This window comes from Phaethon aethereus (assembly GCF_964289735.1).
Source record: "Phaethon aethereus genome assembly, chromosome: 4".
In the NCBI taxonomy this organism is placed as follows: domain Eukaryota; kingdom Metazoa; phylum Chordata; class Aves; order Phaethontiformes; family Phaethontidae; genus Phaethon; species Phaethon aethereus.
The window spans coordinates 36,558,919-36,582,896 of record NC_138578.1 but is presented as its reverse complement, the minus strand read 5'-3'; the positions used below and the strand labels follow the sequence as shown (position 1 = coordinate 36,582,896).

General features: G+C 42.5%; 1 protein-coding gene across 1 annotated transcript in view; it reads right to left on the bottom strand.

The window, feature by feature from the left end:
* The window catches only part of TMEM131L (transmembrane 131 like), a gene marked incomplete at its 5' end in the record, with an annotated part of 83,181 nt that overhangs the window by 45,371 nt on the left and 13,832 nt on the right, over nucleotides 1-23,978 (bottom strand). Inside the window, 2 exons of the mRNA XM_081998995.1 lie at nucleotides 363-486; nucleotides 1,458-1,529. Of these exons, the coding sequence (XP_081855121.1) occupies nucleotides 363-486; nucleotides 1,458-1,529 (196 nt within the window). The remainder of the gene's footprint in view (nucleotides 1-362; nucleotides 487-1,457; nucleotides 1,530-23,978) is intronic.

Genomic DNA, 23,978 nt, shown 5'->3' with positions numbered 1-23,978 from the left:
AACATTTCACTGCAGTTTTTTTTGAGGAATATGCAAGACCATTCAGAAGACTGAAAATTCAAAGCTGCAAAACACCCACATGCCTGTGTATTACTGCATAATACTGCACAGAGCAGAGTAAGATTTAAACAGCCTCTTTAACACTGAAAAATTCTTCTTTCTCTGTTACTGTGTCTTCTCCCTTTACCAGTCTAAGTAGAATTGAGGGAAAAAACCAAAACCTAGCAAAACAGAAAAAAAAATTGGAGGTCCTACAAAAAAGCACGAAGAGAAAACACAGAATTGGAAAGCTTAGGCCAAAGGAAGCACGAAGGCTTGGCACTTGGCCATTACATAGTTTCCAAAAGTACATCAACACTCACCCGGCTATGAGCAGGAGACACATGAAACTGTCTAGTAGCTGTAAACACTGAATTCACTACAATTTCTCTATCTCTATTAGGGTTGTAGACATGCAGCATTTTAGCTGTGGGTAACCCCAGTAATCTAAAGGAGGGGGAAAAAGAGAAAGAAATTATTCACTTTGTAAGCACGGGCAATGCAGAAAAAAGCAACACACACAAATCACTCTAAAACATGTTGATATGCAATGACTTCCTAGTTGTAACTATTCTTTGAAAAGATGCCAAACAAGTTTTGCCCTCTAGTATACAAAGACAAGTAAGCAACATTTGGATGTGAGAGGTACACTTAACCAAAACTAGTTTCAACCACTGGGAGTTTAACAAAAAAGCAACCCTTATGAGGCACAAAGTTTTGAATAAAAAGTTTAAATAATGAGATTCCTGTTTTGTCAGCTAAAGCAACAATTCTCTTAAGGCTTTCGCTTTAGCTAATACATCCTAAAACCCAGAATCTTATACATTCATTCTGTGCATCCTCTGAAACATTCTTTAACTCACAAGGGGACCATGTTTCTTTTCAGTTACTGCTAGAACAAAGGCTGATTATCATTTAAGAATAATTTTTAAAGTTTTCTTAGAGGAGAAGTAAAAAAAAAATAAAAATCTCAAGTATTCTACCACTATGTTTTGCCTGGGACCTTCTGGATTTTATTTTCAGAAGTTAAAGGAAGCAAGAAGCTCCCTCTCCACTAAGAAGGCAATTTTTCAATAAATCAGCAACCAGCATGAAGAACTGATTTGACATCCATGCAGAATCACCTGAAATGTACCCAGAATGTGTTATGGTTCCCTATTCCCTTTTCCTCCTTCCTAAAATTATGCTGTGTTATGAATCCCTATTCCCTTTTCCTCCTTCCTAGAATTATGTTGATTTTCATTTACGAAGTACTGAAAGGCAAGAAACACAGTTCCAACTCTGTGGCAATTACTGTTTGTCTTTTTTTCAGAGGATGGCATGATCTCAGCTAATGCTCTTTACACAAATGTAGCCCAGTATAGTTGTTCCTCCTCTCTTCATTATTAATCAAAATGACAATAACGTAAGATACTCACTGCATTCCAAAATGCAGAACTGATGGGTGAAAATGTAAGGCCTTCCCATTTGGAGGTATCTTCGCTGAGAAGCTGAAAAAAAGGGAAAAGAAGCCACAATTATTATTTAGTGGGCGTGATGCTACACATTGCAGGGAAGGAAGATAAGTTACAGGCTCTGGCTCTTTATATTCTAAACACACTCTATTTCCAAATCTTTTCATACATTCCTCTCACTGCCATAAGACTAACCTTTTAAGGTTTCCATACAACAGCACATGCGGGAGAGATCATGCCAATAAAAGTGCAGCTTGAGAAGCATCCCATTTTAGCGGCAATGCTGGCTTGGACAACCTCCCTTCCTTGCACATACCCCCTCAGTCACGCTGATACACCGATTTATGGGCTGCGCTACAGTGAACTACAGAAGGAAAACAACTTTTCATTCCCCAGTCCTGGGGAATGAAAATTACGTCAGCATGGAGCAGATCCCCAGTCTCATCAACTCGACATCCACACAAGCACTTGTATGAGCACACCTGAGAGCTGCAGAGGTAGAGGAGTAAACAGCAGCTTGGGCAAAAGCTGACATCAAAAGAAATGCTTGCGCAGCTGTGGCTTTAATGCAAAAGCCAACTCATTTCTTATATGCAAAAGAGAGCAAGAAATAATGTGAAACACACACATCATCACCTTTCCTTTGCCCTAGGAAAATTCACAATAAAGTTCCCATCAGTTCTAGCACATTTTTAGCTTATTTCAACATAAGCCGATGCCCTATAACGTAGACAGAAATCCCAGGATATCTTCACCACTTTCTCAATTAAAACTTGTCCTCCACAAGTCCCAACAACCACAGTGGTAAAAAAACAAGCCCAGCACTTGTTCATTACAGCTACATACCCAGTGCTATGCTGTTAAAGACTTCCCCAGAAGCAGTCTGCATGTTTCACAGCCAGGATGAGTTTCATCTTTACTGGGTGATGCTAATAAGCATCACAGCAAGGATGAGTCTGAGAAGGGAGGGATGGACTGTGGTCTCATTAGTTATCCAGCTGCTTTGCATAATGTGTGACAGTACAGTTAATTGGTCCCCAATTACATTTAAAAATGTAGTACTGTAACACTACACCTTTAATATATTAAAGTACCTACATAATTCTGTTGTTGTATTTGAAACCAATAGAGACATCATAATTTATTACCAGTCAGGAAAAATCAGGTTTATTATGATGAAAAGCCACAACTTTTAAGAAAACATTTCTCATTCAAGGCAGCAAACTCCCTTGCTATGTGGCAGGAGGAATGCAATATATCCAGGTAGCATTTCTGCTAGAAAATAACGAAAGAACAGATGATGCAGAGCTACAAAGTCTGGGTGAATGACAGTCTCCTTCCAACTTCGTCTCTGCTCCAGCCAACTCTTGCTCCCTTCCTAGAAACACCAAATAAACCAGCACCTTCTTCCCTTTCCAAAAGTCAGCCTCAGCAACGTACTCAGAAAGAAAGTCTGTGTACTGTTGTCGTAAACACACACAAATCAAAATTACTATTACAGTAAAAGCCCCACACATGGGAGAAGGCAATTTCTTAAGGGTCCACAGATCCTTTTTTAATATGTGCACACATATATAGCAAAAATAAAAGTTAAGCCAGCAATTTATGCGCTATAGTATCACCTTGAACCCCATCACTGCTTAAGTTTCTGGCATCTTACAGGTACTGTTGAAATACCTTTTCCCACCAGAAAAGAAACTTTGCTAAGAAGAGCAAGAAGCTGAGTGCTCCTCTGTGCCAATTCGTGTAATCGGCAGCGGCTCTCCAAGACTTACTAATCTTCCTTCTGGGGAGCTCTAGCAGCATCAGCTCTTTTCCTCTCAAGCCTCGCTCTCTGCAACAGGCACCCAATGCACAACTGCAAACGCGGCTCTGTGGGAGGAGACTGCATTTCGTTCGATGTGGGAGAACGAGGACATGCTGTAGCACTGGTTCTGAAAAACGCACTGTATTACTGCTCGGACAACAGTCACAGCCAACCCTTTAGCAGCCAAAAAAATGGGAAAAGCCCTGTGACAGCAGCAACAGCAGGACCCTAGGGATGCCATCCCACTCCTTCTGGTGAAGGCAGCCTTGACCTGGGATGGCTGAAGCTGAGCCTCAGCTAATGAACTTCACAAGCTCTCGAGATGACTCCTGAGCATGGAGGTAATTTCAGAGCATCCGGGCACACTGCCCCCCAGCAGCCCCAGGAACAGCAACGTGGTTACAAGACATCCACCTTCCGCTCTGCGCCCCGTAAAAGCTGCTGAATTGCTCCGAGCCCCAGCCTGGCCCCGAAAGCAGAACAGCCACATTCCTGCGGCCAGCGCTGTGCTCACAGCCCTGCCCGCTGGCCAGCTCCAGGGCGTCTGCACCGCTCGCTTATCAGCGGCCCCAAAGCAGTGCCAAAAAATAACTCGAGAGCCGAGTTTATTCAACGGCAAGACTAGTGGACAGAGAAATCCACCACTTCTGTAGTTTTTTGGGTTTTGGGTTCCCCCACCTTCCAAGGGAGAAGACAACAGGTTGGAATAGCAGGAACGGGCAGGGAGCTACTCTGCCCATCACACCTGAACAACCAGGATGCATTTTAAAGCCCACTGTATAGAGAGAAAGGGATAGGCCCGTCTACTTTAGAAGTTTAATTCTCCAATGCGCTACCGAAAGTCTCCCAAAGCCAGCTGGAAGCTGGCAGAACACCCTTCTCCATCCCCGCGCTCCAAACACAGTTCAACACATTCAGATCTCTGCAGGGGATCTGACAGGGAAATAAATGTCAAAGGTAATTTATTAAGACATTTAAAAGTTGAATTCACTTTTTAGAATAAAACATGCACTTCTTGGATTTTTTTTTTTTTTCTTTTAAGAACCTCATCTTACTAATAGATTCACCTCAAATTATGCCAAAAATTTCTCTTTTGGCTGCAGACATGTCCAAAAAAGTGCACGGGTCGTTTCATGAGAATGTTACAGGCATGGGAAAGACACACAAATATCAATCTAAGAATGGAAGTCTTGAAACAACAAACGTGGAGAAACAGTCCTCTTCGTAACAGGAAAAGTCTGGTTTCCAACTACTCTTTAATTGCTTTTAAAATCAGCTAACATCACATTAAGCATGCCGTCTAACAAAGCTGGATCCACACTCACTGGCATCTCTCTGTTTTTTCAGGCAGATCAGTTGAACACTGGCTTCTGAATTATAAATTTTGATACAGCAGGTCAATTCCAAAATTTATGGGGACATTTTTAAGCACAAGCAAACAGAACTGGAGGGAAACAGGAACAAGAAAGAAAAGAGGGGAAGGGAATTCCTGGCAATAGCTTTGAACATCTAGTAGTAATCATCTTTGTATCAAAAAACTAGTTTAACTGCCTCATTATCACTTACCAGCCCAACAATTAAATGCCCTTCCTCCTCTCCCCCTCCTCACAATATATTTAAAATGCTGACACCCTGGACCATCCACCTCCAGAAAGAAAATAAGAATATACAGAAAGAACAAAAGAATACAGAAAGAAAGAAAACATCTGGAACACTGGGGAGGTGAGGGAGGGCTCCACAGTCACCCAGAGCACCCAGGGCTGGGGGAAAACGGGGGGCAGGCTCTGGGGGCAAGGAGAGGGTGAGCCCAAGAGATGCGCAGCTCCAGCTCATCACCCGGATTCACACGGAGCATCCAGCAGAGAAAGGCGAGCCCTGAGCGCGGCTACGCGCGGCAGCAGGGACGCCAGCCGAGGGGAAAGGCGGATGGGGAGCACGCAAACAGGGGCCGGAGGGGAAGGTGGGATGAGGAAGAGGGGTGACACCAGGGGAGCACACCAGGACGGAGGAATGCAAGAACCCCCAAGTGCCTCTGCACGCAGAGGAACGCGTCGCCCTAGAGTGGCAGGTTTGGTGTGGGCTTGTCTTTCAAAAGGAGCACGAGCTGTAAAATCTTAAGCCATCCCAGAGGTTTATCTGTAGGGAAAAGGGCATCAGAGGAACATGGAGAAGTTCCAGCCTTTTACAACATTTCCTGCCCCAGGAAAGAACATTGTGGTGTCCTGTTGATGTGGGACTCACGAAAGGGGATGCTAACACAGGGATGCTCGCGACGCACACTGAGCGTGCTGTTAAACACATAGCTGAAACTGGTTTACCCTTCGGTTCTTTCAGTTCTGTTACTCTCAAATGTAATTAATAAAAACAGGTAGACAACCAGGTCATGAAGATTTCTGTATATTTATTTACAGCCCCAACACCTAATATTTATATGCAGTGTATATTATACACAAACATTTGTTCCAAACAAGCAAAAACCCTTTTATTTGCCCTGAAGTGCAGCAGAAAAAGATTTTTCTTCGTAACAGTATTATTCATATTTCACTGGCCAAAAATCACAAGAAAAGTATTTCTCCTAAAAATCCAAACAAAAGGCCAAATCTACTCTGAATAAATTGCTGGGTTTTGTGGTTTTTTTGGTTTTGTTTTGTTTTTTTAAATAAAAGTGAGTTCATTCATCTAATTATACATATAAACCACTCAGAAATCTGCAGAGTAAGCTGCATCTGAGCAGCAGCGAAGGGAAGTTTCCTGGAAGGAAGTTTATCCCAGCGTCCCTTTCTCCATTAGCTCCTTCAAGTCTTCCTTGTATCTTTATTTCCTTGTTACTTTGATTACTTTCGATTATCTTAGGATGCATGTTAGCTGATGATTCAGATCGCAAGGTCTGTAGTTGAGAATAATCGTAATTGCTACTTGGTGCCCTTTCTTCATCCTTCCTTTTTGTGTCCTTTGTTCACATATGATAAAGAAAAAGCGAGTCAGGGGAAGGCATTTTATTGTCGGGTCTTTTTCTTTATGGTTGCAGGGTTTTCTTGGAAGCAGCAGGAAAAAAGGACTGGATTCTTTAACATACAAGAGGTCCTTTTTTAGTGAATCTGCTTAGGCAGTACTGTTTTCTTTTTCAGTATATTGATAGAAGTAAAATTTTACTTATGTTTGGCATTTTTGGCACTGTACGCTCAGTGCAGGAATATCAATGAACCCACAGGATGAGGTTTTGAGATACAAAAGCATGTATGTATTGTAAAGGAAAGCACAGGTTTTGTATGTAAACTGAAACAGAGAAATGAAATTAAAAACCCTCATTTACTGCCTAATTTTAGATTCATTCCTCTAGACTACACTTGATAAACAAAAAGCAGACTAAGAAAATTAAATTCACACGTATGGAAACAACCAAACCCAAGTATTTCTAAGTGTTCTCATTACAGCTGATGCAAAGAAACTATTTTGACAAATGAAAATTGTTAATTAAGAGGAAATTAACATAGAAATAGAAACATCGCAACAGCAGTTGAACCAAAGTCTTCTGCAGAGCTGATACAAAGCTTTGGTTTGTCACATCCCCATGGCCCTTCTCTTCTCTCAACTTCCCATTTACTAAAGGCAGTAAAAGCACCAAGCAGTAGTTATGAAGTTTAAACTGCAGCTCCTGGAAGACTTACAGCAGCATTGAAAGAGACGATAAAGTTGTTTGCAAATACAAAATTAAAACTTTCGTTTACCACCAAGGAAACTCTGTCGAAAACAGAAACAGGAATATTTTTAAATTATGATTTTTTTTTTTTTTTGCAACCAACAAACTTAGCTTCTTCCCTAGAGGCAGAAAGAGTTCTCAGAAATGAGAAAGTAAGTTTACCTTGTAACAACTCTACACAGCTCGCAGACAAGCTATACCTGGTGTGTCCCCGTAGGGCTGCGGCACCTGGAGAAGCACGGTTCCTGCACGGCTCCCCATGGCCTCAGCCCTGCAGACTTACAGGACTTCTCCCCAAGCCCTGTATGGACCGAAGACTCAGGTGATAACATATGAACCACTCAGTCTTTGTAGATTTTTTTTTTTTTTCTTTAAAGGAAAAAAATGTCCAGCAGGTAAAAGAACAAAACCGTGAATTTTAAACACCAGAAACCTAGAAGGCAAAGAAGTCCAGTATTTTTAGCACTGCATTGTTTAGGGAAGAGGGGGAGGACTGACTCACTGCTTTTGAACGCTTGGGGATTGGCAACCCATCGTTAGGAATTCACTTACATGCTTTACCAGAGCACTGTGCTGCTTCTGGAAGAAGGGTGGTTGTCCTGACTTCCTCTGAACTACGCTATGTATATCAGGGACCAAATCCTAGACTGGAAAGCAGGAAAGGCCAAAACAGAGTTACCTGTCAAATAACATTTGTGCATGCTTGCCTGCCATTTTGCCTGTTTTCGGTACAGGAAAATAAGAAAGGGGAGCTAAACCAAAATAAACCAGTGAAATGGAGAAGACAATCTCTCTGAAAACAAATCTCATGATTTATGGCCAAAGTCATGATTTAAGGGGGCAGACCAGGTCTAGCAGTCTTTTTTTTTTTTTTTTGAACTTCTGAAATTGGCAAACCAGCACGCAGCCAAGACCTGCCCACCAAAGTTTCAATGGGCTGATACTCAGTTTATTTTAAAGAGTACCGGGATAAAGAGGTATATAAGCCTAGCTCAATGTGTAAAGCACAAACCACCGCTACTTCCATTCGGCCCCTCGTGTATTGCTCTTCTTCAGCAACTGTGAGCAGCCTCCTTGGCTCCTCTCCTCTAGCCCTGGTGTTTCCACTGCCATTAGTTGTCTTTTTGGGTAACCTCCTCTCCTCTCGCTGCCTGTTCTCCCTCCTCCTAGAAAATTCTGCAATAACATTCACACAAACCCTTCGCAGAATAGTCACCTAAGCCAGCAGTGCTTCAGTTTTATTTATTACAAAATTACAACAAAATTGCAATAATCAAACTCTCATGTAGCACTTATAAGGTTGCATTTCTCAACAGGTTGTAAATGGAAGGACACAGATAAAAAACTGGCTTTTCTCCTTACCCTCACACCCAACCAGTCTCCTTGAAAAGCATCCAAAGTAGTTAAATGCGGACCACAATAAAAATCAGAATAAGACTTGCACAGAAATCTAGCGGAGAAGATGAGCAGTGAGGCACAAAGCGTTATAGCGAGCATCCTAGTGCAAAGAAAAGCCTTTCTTCTCCAGATGTGCCTGTGGTTTGTATTTTAGCAGCAGCAGCACAATAAAGTGTGTTTAACAGCAGAACGGAATTATTCCTTCCCATAAATCAGTCCTCAACTTCTGAAATAACTGAGATCTGTATTAAATTAAGAAATTAATTCCCAGTGACTGAGTTCATTTGAAATTGTTTTCTGAAACATCATCTTTTGAAAGCCTTTATCCATCCAGATTTCAAGCAACAACCAGCGCTCTTTAGAAATGGTCCAGGGGGACCCTGTATTTTTTGGACAGTCTGCTTGAGCAGGGGCAAAAAAAAAGCAGAAGTTTTAAAAATCAAAAAGTATATAAACCCCTAGAAACTGCCAAGCACAGACCTGGGAGAACAATATGTGGGTTATCAGTGAATTGGGCATGCAGATCAGGCACCCATGTGGCCTAAGCTGAACTGTCAATTACCTGTGGACTCACACAAAAAAAAGTCTTGTTTCAGCTAGGCTGAGAAACATGAAGTTACTTGTTTTGGATGAGTGTACGGTGCCCACCAATTCAAAATACACATCAAACATATTTTCCTCTGAAGCATCTCTACCACTGCCAGCAAATCCCAAATATCCTGGCTAGCAGAACATCCACCTTCATTTTCCTTTCTGCTTCATATAACTTAACAATTGCCTGTTTATTTTGCAATGTTCCGTAAGGTGATCTCTAAGTATCTAAGAGGATGATAACTGCTCTGAAATAAAACCTTTAGTTTGCCTTTAAGCTTCTTTACAATTTAACTTCTTTTTTAAGAAATCAGCAATCTTCTGTTAAACTTAAAAATCACAGAAATTATCAAGTTTGTTGGGTTTTTTTTCAATTTGTTTTGGGAAAAACTAGAAAAGTCACTTGCCTAATACAACAAACACTGCGAGCTCCACCAGGAGCCTTGGCATTTTTGATGTTTTATCTTGAATTACCAGGTCCTGGACTTCTGAGGTTATGAGAAAATACTGCATTTCATGTCTTTTTAAAAAATGCTTCTATCCCATGAGTATGTGAATAAAAACACAAATCCCAAAGACACACAAAGGAGCTCATGCTATTTTTTCCCCCTTTTTAAACGTCAAAGCTTTTTAGCCAAATTCACTTTTTTCTTAGGAATCTGATTACCCTGTAGTTGCCAAACCCTAAAAAAAAAAAGCAAAACCAAAAAAACACCAAAAAACCCCAACCCCTTTAAACTGCCAGCATAACCCAGGTTTATTCTTCAAAAAAACTGATGTTAAGATCACAAATGAATTCAGATGTTAACTTTTGCCTATCTTAATTAACAAGCATTAAGAAAGGCAGTCAAACCTGGCCTCCTTTATACATGTAAATAAATGGCTCTTTTTGAAGAACGTTGCTCAACTCTCATAACTGAAAATCGCTTCAAGAAGAGCTATGAGACTCCACACCTCTGAAAAATCACGCTGTTTACCCAAGCTCCTGCACAGCCTCTAGACTGAGAATTAAGCATTTTCAGGTGGAGATGTGCTGCTTATGGCCTTTTTCCAGACACTTTGAAAACATGAACCCTAGAGAAAGATAACACAGAAGTATGTAGAGAAAAGGCTTCGAGTGTCAGCACGCTGCCTTATCCAGCTAAAAGCAAAGCACTAACTGCAAGCCTTGTGCTGAAACACTATGACATTTAAATGACTGTTCCCTGTTTTCAAAGCATTTTACTGCATTTCCCAGCACGGCCCTGTGAAAAAGGTAGGATAAAATAACCTTAAGAAAGGCAGAAGATAGACCACATACCCACCTGCCTTGTACCTACGGACAGCACGCTTATTTTTACTTTAGTAAAGTAATTCTGTCCTTGCGACAGCAAAACCACGGCAGAAGATTTTAGTGGCAAGAGCTGCTCTTCAGCACAGTCTTGTGCTAACACAATTAGGAATCTAACAAAGGAAGAGACAGAGATTCAAGAAGAAATACCGATTCTATCACACCTTCCTCAGTCAAATTCATTCCTGCAAAACAAGGAACTTGTTTTCTGTTCCTGCAGAGCGCCTACAGGACAACCAGCAGCATAGAAGGAAGAGACCCGAGTGAAAACAGACCTCGCGTTTTTAATGCGTCAACTGCAATTCTGTATTTACTGGTTAAAATTATTAAAAAAAAAGTTTCATCAAGCACACGATTTTACTCCAAATATCTCCTAGGCCAAAAAGCAAAGGGCCAATGTCTGCCAACTCGGCAGCAACCCTCCTTCAAGTGTTTCACTTTCACATGCCGGGGGCAAGGCAGTATTTCTCCGGCTCAGGGGATCCGGCTCCTGCCTTGAGAGAAGGGGGAGGCCACTGACAGGAAGCACCGTGGGGCTGCAAAGATCACGGCAATAAGGAAGTTACATTCTTGTCAAGTATCATTGCACCCAACCATTTCCTTTTTCTATTTACAGACTCAGCCAAAAATTTCCATCTTGACAAGAAACCATTTTAAATTAGAAGAGTTCAGCAAAATGTATGAAAGAGCTCTGGTCGCTGATAAGCTTGACCTGCTTAATAATTAAGAGTGATAATCTTCCTACAGCAATTAAGAGCTATAATCTTCCTACAGGAGATGCCTTTTGCTGTCTCTGCATTAATCCAAGACTTCTAGTTTCTTTTTATAATGAGAGGCCTGTAGGACAGCTAAGGCACAGATTTGCACGGTAGATCCTACAGGCCCACAGGAAACCTTTACACTGAACCGCTTAAAAGTACTAAAAATTCCCTGCCCTTTTTCCCCTGAAACAGAAAAAAGAAAATTAACTAAAAATGAAACTAAGCAAATACAAGGAAAAAATCAGACTTGGGACTTTAAAAAAAAAAAATCTGCTTTTAATTTATTCCTTTTGGTCTGGACAACGCACGTGATACCAAGTTCCCTGAACAGGAGCCGTGGAAAAGTCAGCAAGTTCACGTCTCCTAAAGCTGCAAAATCCAAGTTTGACGTAATAGTGGAAAATATCAGCCTCGACTTTGCATTTCTTCTCTTTTGTGAATTTCAGCCCAAACCTTTAAAAACAAAGTATAATCTTTGAGCATCAACCTGTAAGCATAGTAATTTAGCTAGGAACATCCAACACCATTCCTTGTTTAAGCCAACATATGAAGACGGACAGCCAAAACGAGTTCAACCCAGAAAATCACACAAGTTATCTACACAGATAGCTTCAAATGCTACTACTGTGGAAAAGCAAACACTACAATATACGGTTTAGATACATTAGGCGGTAAATTAGTTTACAAACTGGTAAGACACTGGGGAAGTCCCTCTCAAAAACTTAAATACATGCACCTCTTTCAAAATCCTTGTAGCAAACATTTGCTTGAGTAACACATCAAGACCAGCTTTCTCAAGTGCTGTTTCAGTTTTATAAGGAGAAAAACCTATCACTGCTATTCATTCCCAGACTTATTAAAAACTTCATTCTCTAACAGATGAAACTTCAAAAAAGACTTTCTGAAGCATGTGCAAACTACTCAGAATTTAAACTACATACACCACCTTTCTAAGAATACCTAATTTTTCATGTCACCGAACAGCATTTTCACAAGCCATAATATATGACTCTGAAAATATGATGCAAAGAAGAAATACAAAGAGAAGGAGCAAGGCTACACTTTTCTTAAAGGTACTTTAAGCACGGTGCTACAGGGTGAAGCTGTGGTTACACAGTCGTTCTCTGTACAGTAGAGGAACAAAGCTGCTCTCCCACACCCCAGGGGCCACTACCAAATCTTAAGGAGGAAAAGTCAGAGATAGTTAGTAACAAAATAGCAACACCAAAAGGTAGCTTCAGCCCAAAATTAACATCTCTGTCTCACAGGAGCATCACTCTCTTGTTCTTTTTTCCCACCCCTCCCATGCCATTTTGCATATGTGATGCATAGTATTATTTATCAGATGGGACACGTATTTCCTCCAAAATAAATACAGAACTTTTTTCATATGAAGAAACTTTTAAAATTGCAATAGCAATAAAAAAATTTGTAGACTACTTATTGTTCATTCATACTTTATTAACTGATTGCACTGTGCATTTTCATCTTCATCTACACACTTCAACAGCCCAGCCATATATACCTAGTCTTAAAGCAAAAGCTTTTCTTTTCCAACTCCCCATACAAAACTCTGGTTCTACTTCCAAGCACATCCCCTCCCACAGTCAGAAAAAGAATGGGGGAAGCCTCCACAGCATCGGATCATTTCCACTTTCTCACCTAAAAAGCCACTAAACCCCTATGGTGGCAGGACACCATGCAGCCAGCCTGCCAAATTCCCCGGGCCACCCCCTTTGAAAAGAGCGGCTTGCTGCACTCGCCTGTCTTGTGTCACTCGGCGCTCCGTGTCGTGGTACGCAACATGAAAAGCGAGCTCCATGATTTAGTGCTATTAATAAAAGGAAGCACTCTCACAGTGTATTTGTGACCTACTCTTAAGTACTACCGTGTATTTATACTTTGTTGATTACGCTGTTAAAGAAAACATAGATATGGAAAAATTCATATCAGAAAATTCAAACTGGCAAAAATCCAAAAATTTTGGCATTACCAGGATTAGTGGTTATAGCGCTTATTGCGGAAATTACCAGGTCTCTACAAAACATCTGGGATCTGTTGAAGCCAATGCACAGCATATGCTCTGAGCCAATTTCTTCTGACGTACAAAATGCTGCAACCTTCTGCTATTAAACAAAGCAGAACCATATGAAACACACTCTGTTTCACAGGTTTATTAACAAAATGTCTACCAAAAAAAAAAACCCCTCGGGTATGTTATGGCTGGCACATTAACCTCTAGAGCTCTGATTTCCAGCAACGGGCACCTTGAACCAACAAGTTCACGTTTGTTTCCTTCAGCAGGATAGCTGGTAGGAGAAGGATGAGGAAAAAAAAAGAGCCAAAAAAAATATCAGGAAGTCAGCTTTTATTTTGCATCAGTTAAAAAAAAGTACTTGCAATCCAGTACTATATTAAGACTCCATCTCCCCTAGATTCTTGCATTTCCTCCGTTATTTCAAAGCTAAGAAGCTAATCAAGTTCACCAACTCGAAATTTTCACCTGTGAAACTAAAGGGCAAAGAATCAGTAACACTATTTTTTCTTTCTTAACAAAGCCTCAACCCTGAAGTCTGCTTCCACTTCAAGAAAAGGATGCACTTTGCACCCTCCATACAGTAACCTATTTGACATGCCGGAGTTTCTCAAGCTGCTTGTGAACAGAAAAGCTCCTTCGGACAAGTCAAAGATATCTCTGCAGTCCAAAAGTGTATTTAACCAAGCTTGGCCGTATGTCTCTCAACACTCCTTCCTCTGCAAGATAACAAGCAAATAAATGTCACGGTCCCGCGTGGGAACCCGCTGAGACCTGTGCAAACTCCCGCTGAGGCCAGTGGGGCTTCTCGTGGGGCAGAGGGGCAGCGGGGGTGGGCTGGGGAGCAGGACCAGCGTGGAGCGCTTCACCCCTTCTTACGGGCACATTTGAAAGTACGGGTGCACGTGTGACCTAACTGCACGAAAGCAAGCTGGGCACGTGCATTCGGCCTCGGAACAGGCTTCGCCACGTCACGCCACGGCAGTGTTTTACACTAAAAAAGGAGCACTGAAGCTTTGTAAGGTAGATCTCCGTTTCAAAATGGAAGACTTGGCTTTTGGCAGGAGCGTGGCAAAAAGACAGAGGGAATACAGAAGCACGAGGTGCTGCCCCAAACCATGGTGAGCAGTAGGTAACACATGGACTTGCAGCTGCCACAAGATGATCTTTTCGACACCTCATCTTACCTTTCCACAGCCTGTAAAATTTCAGCGGATAGAGGGAAAATAAAAAAAGTTACAAGTGTTGAAACCAAGTGTCATTGTCCCTAATCCAGTACCCAGGGCCCCAGCAGGGCCTAACCTCCAAGCCAGACCTCGCAACAAAGCCACGACAGGCACAGGGCAGCTTGCAGTTCTCCAAGTCCCAAATGAGCTTCCTAAGGTTGGGAACAAAAGCAAACGTCTTCATCTTAAAATCTGGTATGGCTGTGCACTGCCATCCCCTCCCTGCGCCACAAACACTTCAGTAATTATTCCAAGAACAAACCACCCACCGAAACGCAGCCCACCATGTTGATGACCAGAAAGCATTAACAATTGTATTTATTTACAAGGAAAAAAAAAAAAATCCAAGCAAGACTGAAAGCATGGGGACCGGGGCAGGGGTGTGCATTTTAAAGTGACTACCCGCATCTGCAGGATACACCACATTATCCCAGCAACATTGGGAATGCTCACAAAGGCCAGAAATGGTCCCTTTTCAAAAGGGCAGTTTAAATGCTGCAGAAATTGGGTCAGCAAATTGGGCCACAGAAATACTTAAGGCAAGCAGCAGGCACCTCATGCGTCGTAGGCAGCAGGCTTGTGGCAAAGGACTCGAATAAAAGACAGAACACACCAAGAGAGAGATCAGACAATAGCTGTTGAAGAAAGGCAGGTAACAGCAACAAAGCACATAAAGCACGGGTCAAGGAGCTGGTCAAGTACAGGCCCTTCAGCACCCCACCCTCCTCCAGTTGCCAGGAATCAAGATTTAGACACAAACCAGCCGTGCACATGGCACGCAGCACCAGCAGGCAGGCACGGAAACTAAGCAGGCAGGTTGAATCCACAAAACGATAAGGAACTGCAAAACTTATTCTACAATATTACACAGCTGCTCACTTCCCGAGGGCAGCGCAGTGCTCCTCGATGTTCCGGTCTCATTTGAAAAAACAGGAATTACACAACTTAATGTTTATATATGGTTAGCACGTTCATCATCTCTGTGTTCAGTTCTTTACTGTTTGTACATTTATTGATGTGTTTATCGCAGAGACCTTAATTTTAAAATGCCAACCGAATACTTCAGTCGATAGGACAACATAATTCAGCACAAAAAATACCTATGTAGGCAAAATGTTAAGAGGTGACCTACAATGTCGCTAGCGAGGTCCGACTTGCTGACTTTGTCCCCTGTGTAATAGCTGACATGAAGCGAGCGCGCAGCAGCACTGTTGCACACTTCTGCCAGCCGGAGTGGGGAAACTTGATTCCGTTCTGCACGGACCTTAAAATCATTTTACATAAATGGAGGTGGTGGTTACACAAGGTGCAAGCAGTTATGAATCAGTCACTCCCTCCTTTCTCTCATTTCACTTCCTCTTTGCTATTGTGCATATTTCCTTTCATCATTAGAATGCAACCTGCTGTTGTCCCTTATCAGTTGTGCCTATCACTTCAAATAAGCAAGCTTTCATTTTTCCCTTCCTACCACTACCTTCATTCACCTCAGGTGTTTTTTTTCAGAGGCACTTTTTCCCTCCCCCCCCGCACTTTTTTTTTTTTCCCTCTGCACAATCTTTAGTCATTTTTTCTCTTGTTACCATACTTGCCACCCCTGCCTCCCTGGCAATCACACCCCGTCCTTCCCCCGCTGCCAAATTCTAGCCCAGACAGGTTCAGCATCGCATCTGAGCGGTTTCCGGCATCGCGTTAGGCAAGTTGTCTCACCAGCATCACATGCCACTCGCCGGCTGCCCAGCCTCTTTCTCCCCAGCCAGGCGACCATGCGTGGATGGCGGCGTCCTGTTTCGGTAGGTTCTGCCTTCACCACCACGCCGCTCTGTGCTTCATGAGAAGCAGTGGGCTGAAGAGGAGCACTCTGTGGGAGGTATATGAAACAGCTCTCCCAGGCTTGCACCACTGATCGAGAAAGGTCTGGGTGCCCTTTGCTTCTTCAGCAGAACGTCTTGCGGTACCCAAGGTGCAGACTGCCAGCCACAGCCGACGCTGGTTTTCCCACTTAGCTCCCCACCAGGGAGCGGGACCCAGCTGTTGCATCCACAGGGTTTGCAGCAGCCCCTCCAGAGCAAGCTGTGCTGGGACATGGGTTCCATGAGCCCAGAAGGGACAAAAAGGAAAAACCCAGCACTCGGTGCAACCTGGCAGTGTAGCTGTGAGATGAATACCACCGGGTACCCAGCCAGATAGTGGGCGCTTAATGACAAAAAAGAAAACCACCCCTCCTCCTCCCACGTTCCGCAGCAAATCCCACCGCGTCTCCACCCAGAGGTTTAATATCAAGACCCGGTGTAACTGTGATGCTGGGCAGTACTTATTAATACCAACGACATCACTACTCCAAAATGCTCAGGGTTTGTGGCTAGTGCACAGTGCAGGAGCTGACCTGCTACGGCATCGCTTTGGCCACGAGCTGGTGCCCGATGCCCAGACTGCACCACAACCATGGCCATCCAGCCCTGTGAATGATGACAGTCACTTGCCAATAACTTTAGTAGAGTCCTAAGGTAAAAACACAAACCTCTTATACTTCAGATGCATCTAATAATCCCTGTTAAACCGTTCTACTTCTCAAGCAGAGAGCAACCAACCTCACACAGTAATTTCTACATTAACTCCTGGCAAAGGCAACCAGACCTTTCAGAAGAACATCTGGTATCTAGAAGTCTGAAATTTCATACAGAGTACATCTTCATACTCTAAACAGTGCCTCAGCAACAGTCACAAAAGGATAATTATTTCAAACTTCAAAATTACTGCTTTTATTTTCTACCAAATGTAACAAGCAACTTTTTTTTTTTAATGAATCACGCATTTTATCCTCAAAGAAAATAAAACTACTGTATCATCAGACAATCCAGTAAAATTCAACTAATTTTTGCATTTTATCCTACGACTCTCTTGGGATTTTGCACTCTCGGGATTTGGCTCTGTTGTGCAATGACAACTGCCAACACTAAAATGTATGTGAGGACAGTTTTCAAACGGAGTGGAATGTACCCATAGACCCCACCTGTTCATAGAACACCCAGACTGTAACAGATGAGTAATTAGCAGCTTTTGCATACTCCCACCAAGAAAAGCCTTCAGAATGTGGTGCAGTTTGCTCTGACGTTCTGACGCAGAGCAGATAGAGGTCTGACAGCCTTAAAAAATGGCACACGTGCATTTTCAATTGCTTGTGGAAACTGCACCTCTGCTCCGAGCACACTACAGCGATGGAGTTAAAAGGCAGCACAATATACAGGAACCTCAAGTCCTTGGAAACCATGCAAAAGATCCTCTTCGCAAATAATACAAAAAAACAAGCATGCATCTGTTTTTTCTCTCTCCAGGGCTTTTTCTCTCTCATCATCACATTGAGATCGCTGGCTCAGAGTCAAAGTCATCTCCAAAGTCCCTCTTCATTCCAAGAGTATTCTCCACGGCAGCGCAATACACTGCTCGGCAAATGTGGACCAGCGTCCTAAATGCCAGGAGACTGCATTCAAGCACACAGACATGTATCCATATGGCCCAATTTCGGTTTGATACCTGACTGCTGAAACCACTTCTGTTCTCACTGATAAGAAAGATACCTACAGCTGAAGGACTGCAAAGAGTTGCGGGATCGCACCAAACCCACGTGCTGCCCATAGAGGAACTCTCCAGAAGTGCTCACAGGGAAGGAGCACCAGCAGGAAGCAGGATGCCAGATATGTGTCGTGTGTCCCCCCCCTTTTTTTTGGCTTTATTTTGATAATCAGAAATGGCAGAAACAATTGAAGCAGCTTCACAGGAAAGGTCAAGACTTTCAGTATACCAACAAACTTAAAAGGACTTAAATATTAACATTTGGATCCACTGTTTGTCATACACTGTCAGCTCTGAAAGAAATGTTCAGGAGTTGATGGTAGCACTCAAAGTGACTCAAAGACGGTCTCTAGAGCTTCTGGAAATCTTAGGGTCTTTACAACAATCCCATTTTGGACCTGCAAAAGCTTTTCAAGCGTATACCCACCACCAGGAGAACACCCGCCTCGTCAATCATGAGGGGAAACAGGCTGTAAGAACATGGCAGCATTGGGGGGGCACAGAGAAGAACAGTAGAACAAGAGAGATTATAACTTTCCACTAGATCAGATATCAGCACTCACACGATTAAAAAAAGCTGAGAAATTTACACTCGGGAGATAAATACATACATGCTACCAAGAGGGCAGATGGTAGCAGAAACTAAGATAAGTACATTATGAACTGGTCATTTATCTCTCTACTTTGTAAAGCTGAGACTGCCTTTAATTCAAAGTTAACTTTTTTTTTTTTTGAGACAGAGGCACAGAGATATGAGACAATGGAATTATCCTTTAGTCTCTCAAAGAAAATAACCAGGTCCCAGAGACAAACATTAAAACAATGAACAGCAATTAAAAAAAAAAAGGAAAGCAATATATAACAATTTTTATATGCAAATAAAATACTAAGAATGTATGTCAGAACAATTTTGACTTGAGGTCACTTTCTTCTTCATATATATCATTCAGGTTTCTGAAAGTCTTCCCAGGCATTTTCAAGTGTGTCAAATTATCATCCTATTGATACACAAGCCTCTCCAAAGGCCGGACCAGTTTCAAATCTTAGGGTTGCAAATGAACTGAGGTCATTTATAATGAAGGCTCAGCTACACTACTTCAAGTGTCACCATCCATCATCTCAAAGAACAGTTTCTAATCAATCCAGGCTTAAAAAAAGTAGTGAGTTGTCTTCTGGATTTCTCATGCTTCCTTAAGGAACATGCTGTTGCGAACAAACATTTCAACAAAATTTCTTCCTCAGAAAGACCAACTTCTAACGTAAACACAACAAAACCATGAGCAAGAGACAATACAGCCTGTGCTTTCAACAGCACTGAACATTATACACCATATTAACTTTCCTCTTTTTAATTCCAGGTCTTTACAGATTCTTCACAAAGTTTTGAAGTAAAAGCTGGCTTTTACCTGGCAACAACAAAAAGCATTATTTTGCACTTCAAGTACCTTAATTTTGACATCCACGGATTTCTGATGTACAAGTGGGTGAGATGGTAAAACCACCAACTACAGCTCGCTAGGTATTATTGCAGCAGGTATTTTGCAGCACACAAGAGGATGAGAACGTCACAAAACAAGAACAGAGGGCTACTTCTCACCCTCCTCCTGGAAAACATTTTCTCTCCTTTTCCTCATAATTCTGAGCAAAAAGCCCTCTTCATGGTGATTGTCTCTGAGGAATTCCTGTGTATAAAATTTATATGAAGTCCATTTGTTCTACAGAAAGCAAGTCTGTTTTGTTCACACACGCACAAAAAATATACCCTGAGCTGTTCTTGTCTAATGACTTTTCCATTATACTTTCTAAAAGTTACCAAGACAAAAAAAAAAAAAAATGCAGCCATACTTGTACACCACTTTGGGGGCAGGAGGTAGAGAGGGAGATAAGATGACTAGTAACACAGACTAGCTTTACCCTCTGTCTTCCTCATCTCACGTTGGCAGCCTGGATGGAACACAGAATGGTGGACCCCTCAGAGGCCAAGCAGACACCTGAATTAATCATACTTGACCACGTGCTTCTCCTAGGCTATTAGCTTATTTGATTAAAGCAAACTCTGCTACAAATATAAAGCAAATATTTGCAGTGAGTACTCAGGACTCTGCAGAAGAGTTAATACACACTGTCATCACATTCAAATATAAAATTTGATATACTTGTCCTCTCCCTGAAGTGGACAGGACTATTTTGACCTGATGAAGAGGGGCGTTGGTCATTCTACAATAACCACCACAAAGAAAAAGTCTCTTCCCAAAGCAGCTACTGAGGAAAGCGGATAAACACTAACGTTTAGGACAACATAACTAAGATTTTTTTTTTTTTTTTTTTAAACTTAGGCTTGAATTTATAACCAAGACTGAACTGAAAGAGGTACAGATGAGCTACTTGCTTTGTTTTCCTGCCAGTGTTTTTACTTATGTTACTATGGCAAACACTAAAATTACTGAAAAGGCTCCTTCAACTACCTGCCTACAAGCCATGCACTCAGAGCCACTGCCAGGCTGTGGAACATTTCCTGTTCCGATTAAAATAGATGAGGCATTCTAAGATAGGTTTGTGTTACCTCTGAGTCTCTAGGAAAATGAAAGGCAGGTAACAGCACTGCCTGTAACACTCTTACACCACATCAGAGAGATTTCAGGTAACTTTATACTCAGCTTAGAAAAATCAAGCCAGCGTGCTAGGGCTGATGATTAAAAATGTGGAGAGTCTGCAAATTCCTGAAAGTGATCAAGCTGTTGTTTTGGGTTTTTCTACTTTGTCACAATTTGCCAATCTGTAACAGCAGAAAAACTATTACTCTAAATTCTTATAGGGTGTCAACTTTCAGATTGCTGACAATGGTCTATTATTCCAGATATCTATCATTTAACTGCACAATGGTAAAATTAAAATTACTGCAAATTAAGCCTTCTTAAGGGCAACTAAGAAGCAGCTATTAGGGAAGTAAAAATAATGTATTAATGATAAATGCATAGATATAAAGTTAAATCTTTTGTGGCACACTGCCCACAAATCAGGAGGATTAGCTTGAGATTAACCCACATCTGAAATTCATTATTAGTGTATTAAAATGCAAAATTAGAAGCATAAGAGAGGTCCTACTCTGAACTGCCTATGTTACAGAAGCAGCATGTATGGGCTAAGGGGACACTAAGTTTACAGTGACTAGGACAAGGACAAATATGCCACAGTAGCTGTTTGCTTTTCTGTTCCACCCCCCGTCCCCCTTCTTCTCGAAACATACAAAATGTGCCCTAACATCCACTTTTTCAAAACAAGGCAGGTTAAGTTTAACAAGAAAAATGCCATGTTCCAGAGCGGACTTGCAGAGCGCTCACAGCATGCGGCTGCCTGGCACTAGGAGCCGACCCTCCCCACACATTTGCCGAATGACTATACCGACAGCCTGTGCCACCACGCCCAGACCTGTCCTTGCTCCTGCATAACTTTGCAGACAGTACTGAAACAAACACGGAATGGGAAATAAAACACTGTATGCCCTTGTCCTACTTGCTCAGATCAGGACTGTCCTAACTCTAAAGATCGTGCATTCTGGGTGGACTCCGTCCTGAAGCATAGGCTACCAGGGGTTTACCGAGAGCCTGAAAAAAATTAAAACTGTGCACAACAAACAACATGTGTGCGTGTGCATTTGCCTTCAACTCCCCATAGAGTGGCAGGCTGTGTGATTCTACCTTCAAGGCTTTGCATCGGTGTGATGGATATGCTTCACCCTCCTCCTACCCAACAGCCACTGATTTGATGAGGCATTACCCCCAACGTATGACAAGATGCTCTCCCTTACAGCCCCTCTCCTCAGCTGCACGCTGTTGGGGACTAACCTGCTCATCTCACCAACAGTGAGCAGAGCAGCAGATTTGGCTGGGTTCCTCCCCAGCCTCTCCTGCACTGCAGTAGATAAGAGCACAAGGAGTCAGCCTTGGCCCAAATACCACCACACAAGCTCCCACCCCAACAGCAGGCCAGAAGGCAGGTAGAAGGAAGGGGACAGAAGAGAGGGGACCGCAGAAAGACACCACGAGGTCTGGACCAGAGCCACACCGAGACACAGGCAGGCCTCCCTGGGAGCAGCTCAGGAGGAACGCAGCGAGATGCTGTCCTGCAGACACAGCTCCGGTGCCAGGTCCGGCGCCCATCCAGCACAGTGGGAAGAAGGGACCGAGGAGCACTTTTGTGCACGTTTTCAACTGACACTGCCACAGAACGCAACAGGGAAGCCGACCAAAGAATGATAGCAGGCAAATGTCAACCTGGCAAAAGCAAGATAAAGAAGTGCGTTCAATCCAGAATTTTCTGATACGACTTGTAGGGCTGCACAAGGCAAGGGACAGCGCTGGGGCAGCAGAAGGCAAGACAGACTCTTCCTCTTGCAGTACGGAAACTACAACCGTTTCAGGCACGGCCCAGACAGAAAGTAAAAAGGAAGAAGAGACGCCGTAAGGAGGTACGCAAGACGTCTGTGGAAGAGACAGAAAGCTGAGAAAGCGGGTAAAGAAAGTGAAGAAGAAATTCAAAGAAGATACAGGACACCGAAATGTAAAGCCCAGCTTATATGTCCATTTAAACCAGGTCATTACACGTGGAAAAGTTTACTCCAGTAGCACATATCCACAAATACAGCTCCTTCACATGCACTAATCCCTGCGCAAACAGCCCCAACTGGGAGGAGACTGTCGCTGCCTTCTCTTTTTACCAGTATAGAAACTAGGGTAAGGACAGCCTGTGTGGCTTTTCAAGGCAGCATGAGCCGTATGAAAGCACGAGTGTTAGCTCTCAATCAACACACCAAGATTGTCTTCATTTCTCAAAGTTAAGCTGTCACCCATAGATGAGAAAGTCCATTTTAGGTTAGTGTACAAGCCGACGTACAGATCACTGATCTGACCATGGGCATCTTCCAGCCCAAGAGGGCTCACAACAGCAAGGGAAAGACATACGTACATACCAGCAGGGTTTTTCCAATGCAAACAGACATGGTTTTGATGATGAGTGGGATTGCAACAGCATATCAAAGAGTAAGTATATCTGGCCACACATCACCTTTAAAAGTATTTAATTTAAGGTCAATTAGGACTTAAGCTGAGGACAGAAGTTTGACCACTCTTTGCAAAAAACGCAGAACTGTCTCGTTTGCCATTAACTCCAGGTCCTAGAGAGCCACAGCATTAGCTCCTCGAGCTAGTGGCAAACACAGCACAGCTGGCCTAGGCCACGGCTCTCATTTCAGAAAAAACTGAAAGTGACTTTTGAAACAAATGGATAGCTGACTCATTTGCTAGCACACAGCACTGGCATGCAATGTCCCAGGAAAAAAAAACCAAAACAAAACAGGTTTTTTACTCCCTGTATCAGCAGACAAGCAACACAATTTTGCAAAAGGACCAATATTTTGGAAGAAGCAATGCACATGCAGGCACAGCTGTCCCTAACGGCATGTAATACCAAGTTCAGCAAGGCAAAGTTTGTCAGTGAATGAATTACAACACATAAAACAAAGATAAAAGATTAAAGCAGCAAGAGTTCAGCCTGCCACCCTGGCTGTGCCTGGCAGAAGAATAAGGAAAGAGAGGAATAACACTGATAGTTCCTTCCAAAACAATATGTTTCTTCATCTACAAGAAAGCCCCCAACTTTGCTGCCCTAATAATTCTCCCCAGTAAGCTTTTTTTATTCTAGCTTCACATTATCCTTTGTGTTGCCTACACATTTTCACCCAAGCAGAACAGGTAGGTGTGTGCATCTCATTTCCACTCCTTTCCTTCTGAGGGTTACATACAGTAAGTTTCATTTTAGACATCCAGTAAAACTTAAAATGGGCAGTCCCTTGATGTTTTGGTGAAACTGTAAGTAGGATACAACAGCAGTGACTTACCAATTAAAAACAAAAGTTAACCAACATTGAAGTAGTTTTTGGTGTAACCCAGTGAAAACACCCATTCTGTGCATACTCCAGAAACGTGTTACTTTTAGTCACTATTACTGCACTTGCCTAAAAAAGCTTCTTCCCCAAGAAATGAGGCTTTTTTCCTTTTTTAATACACAT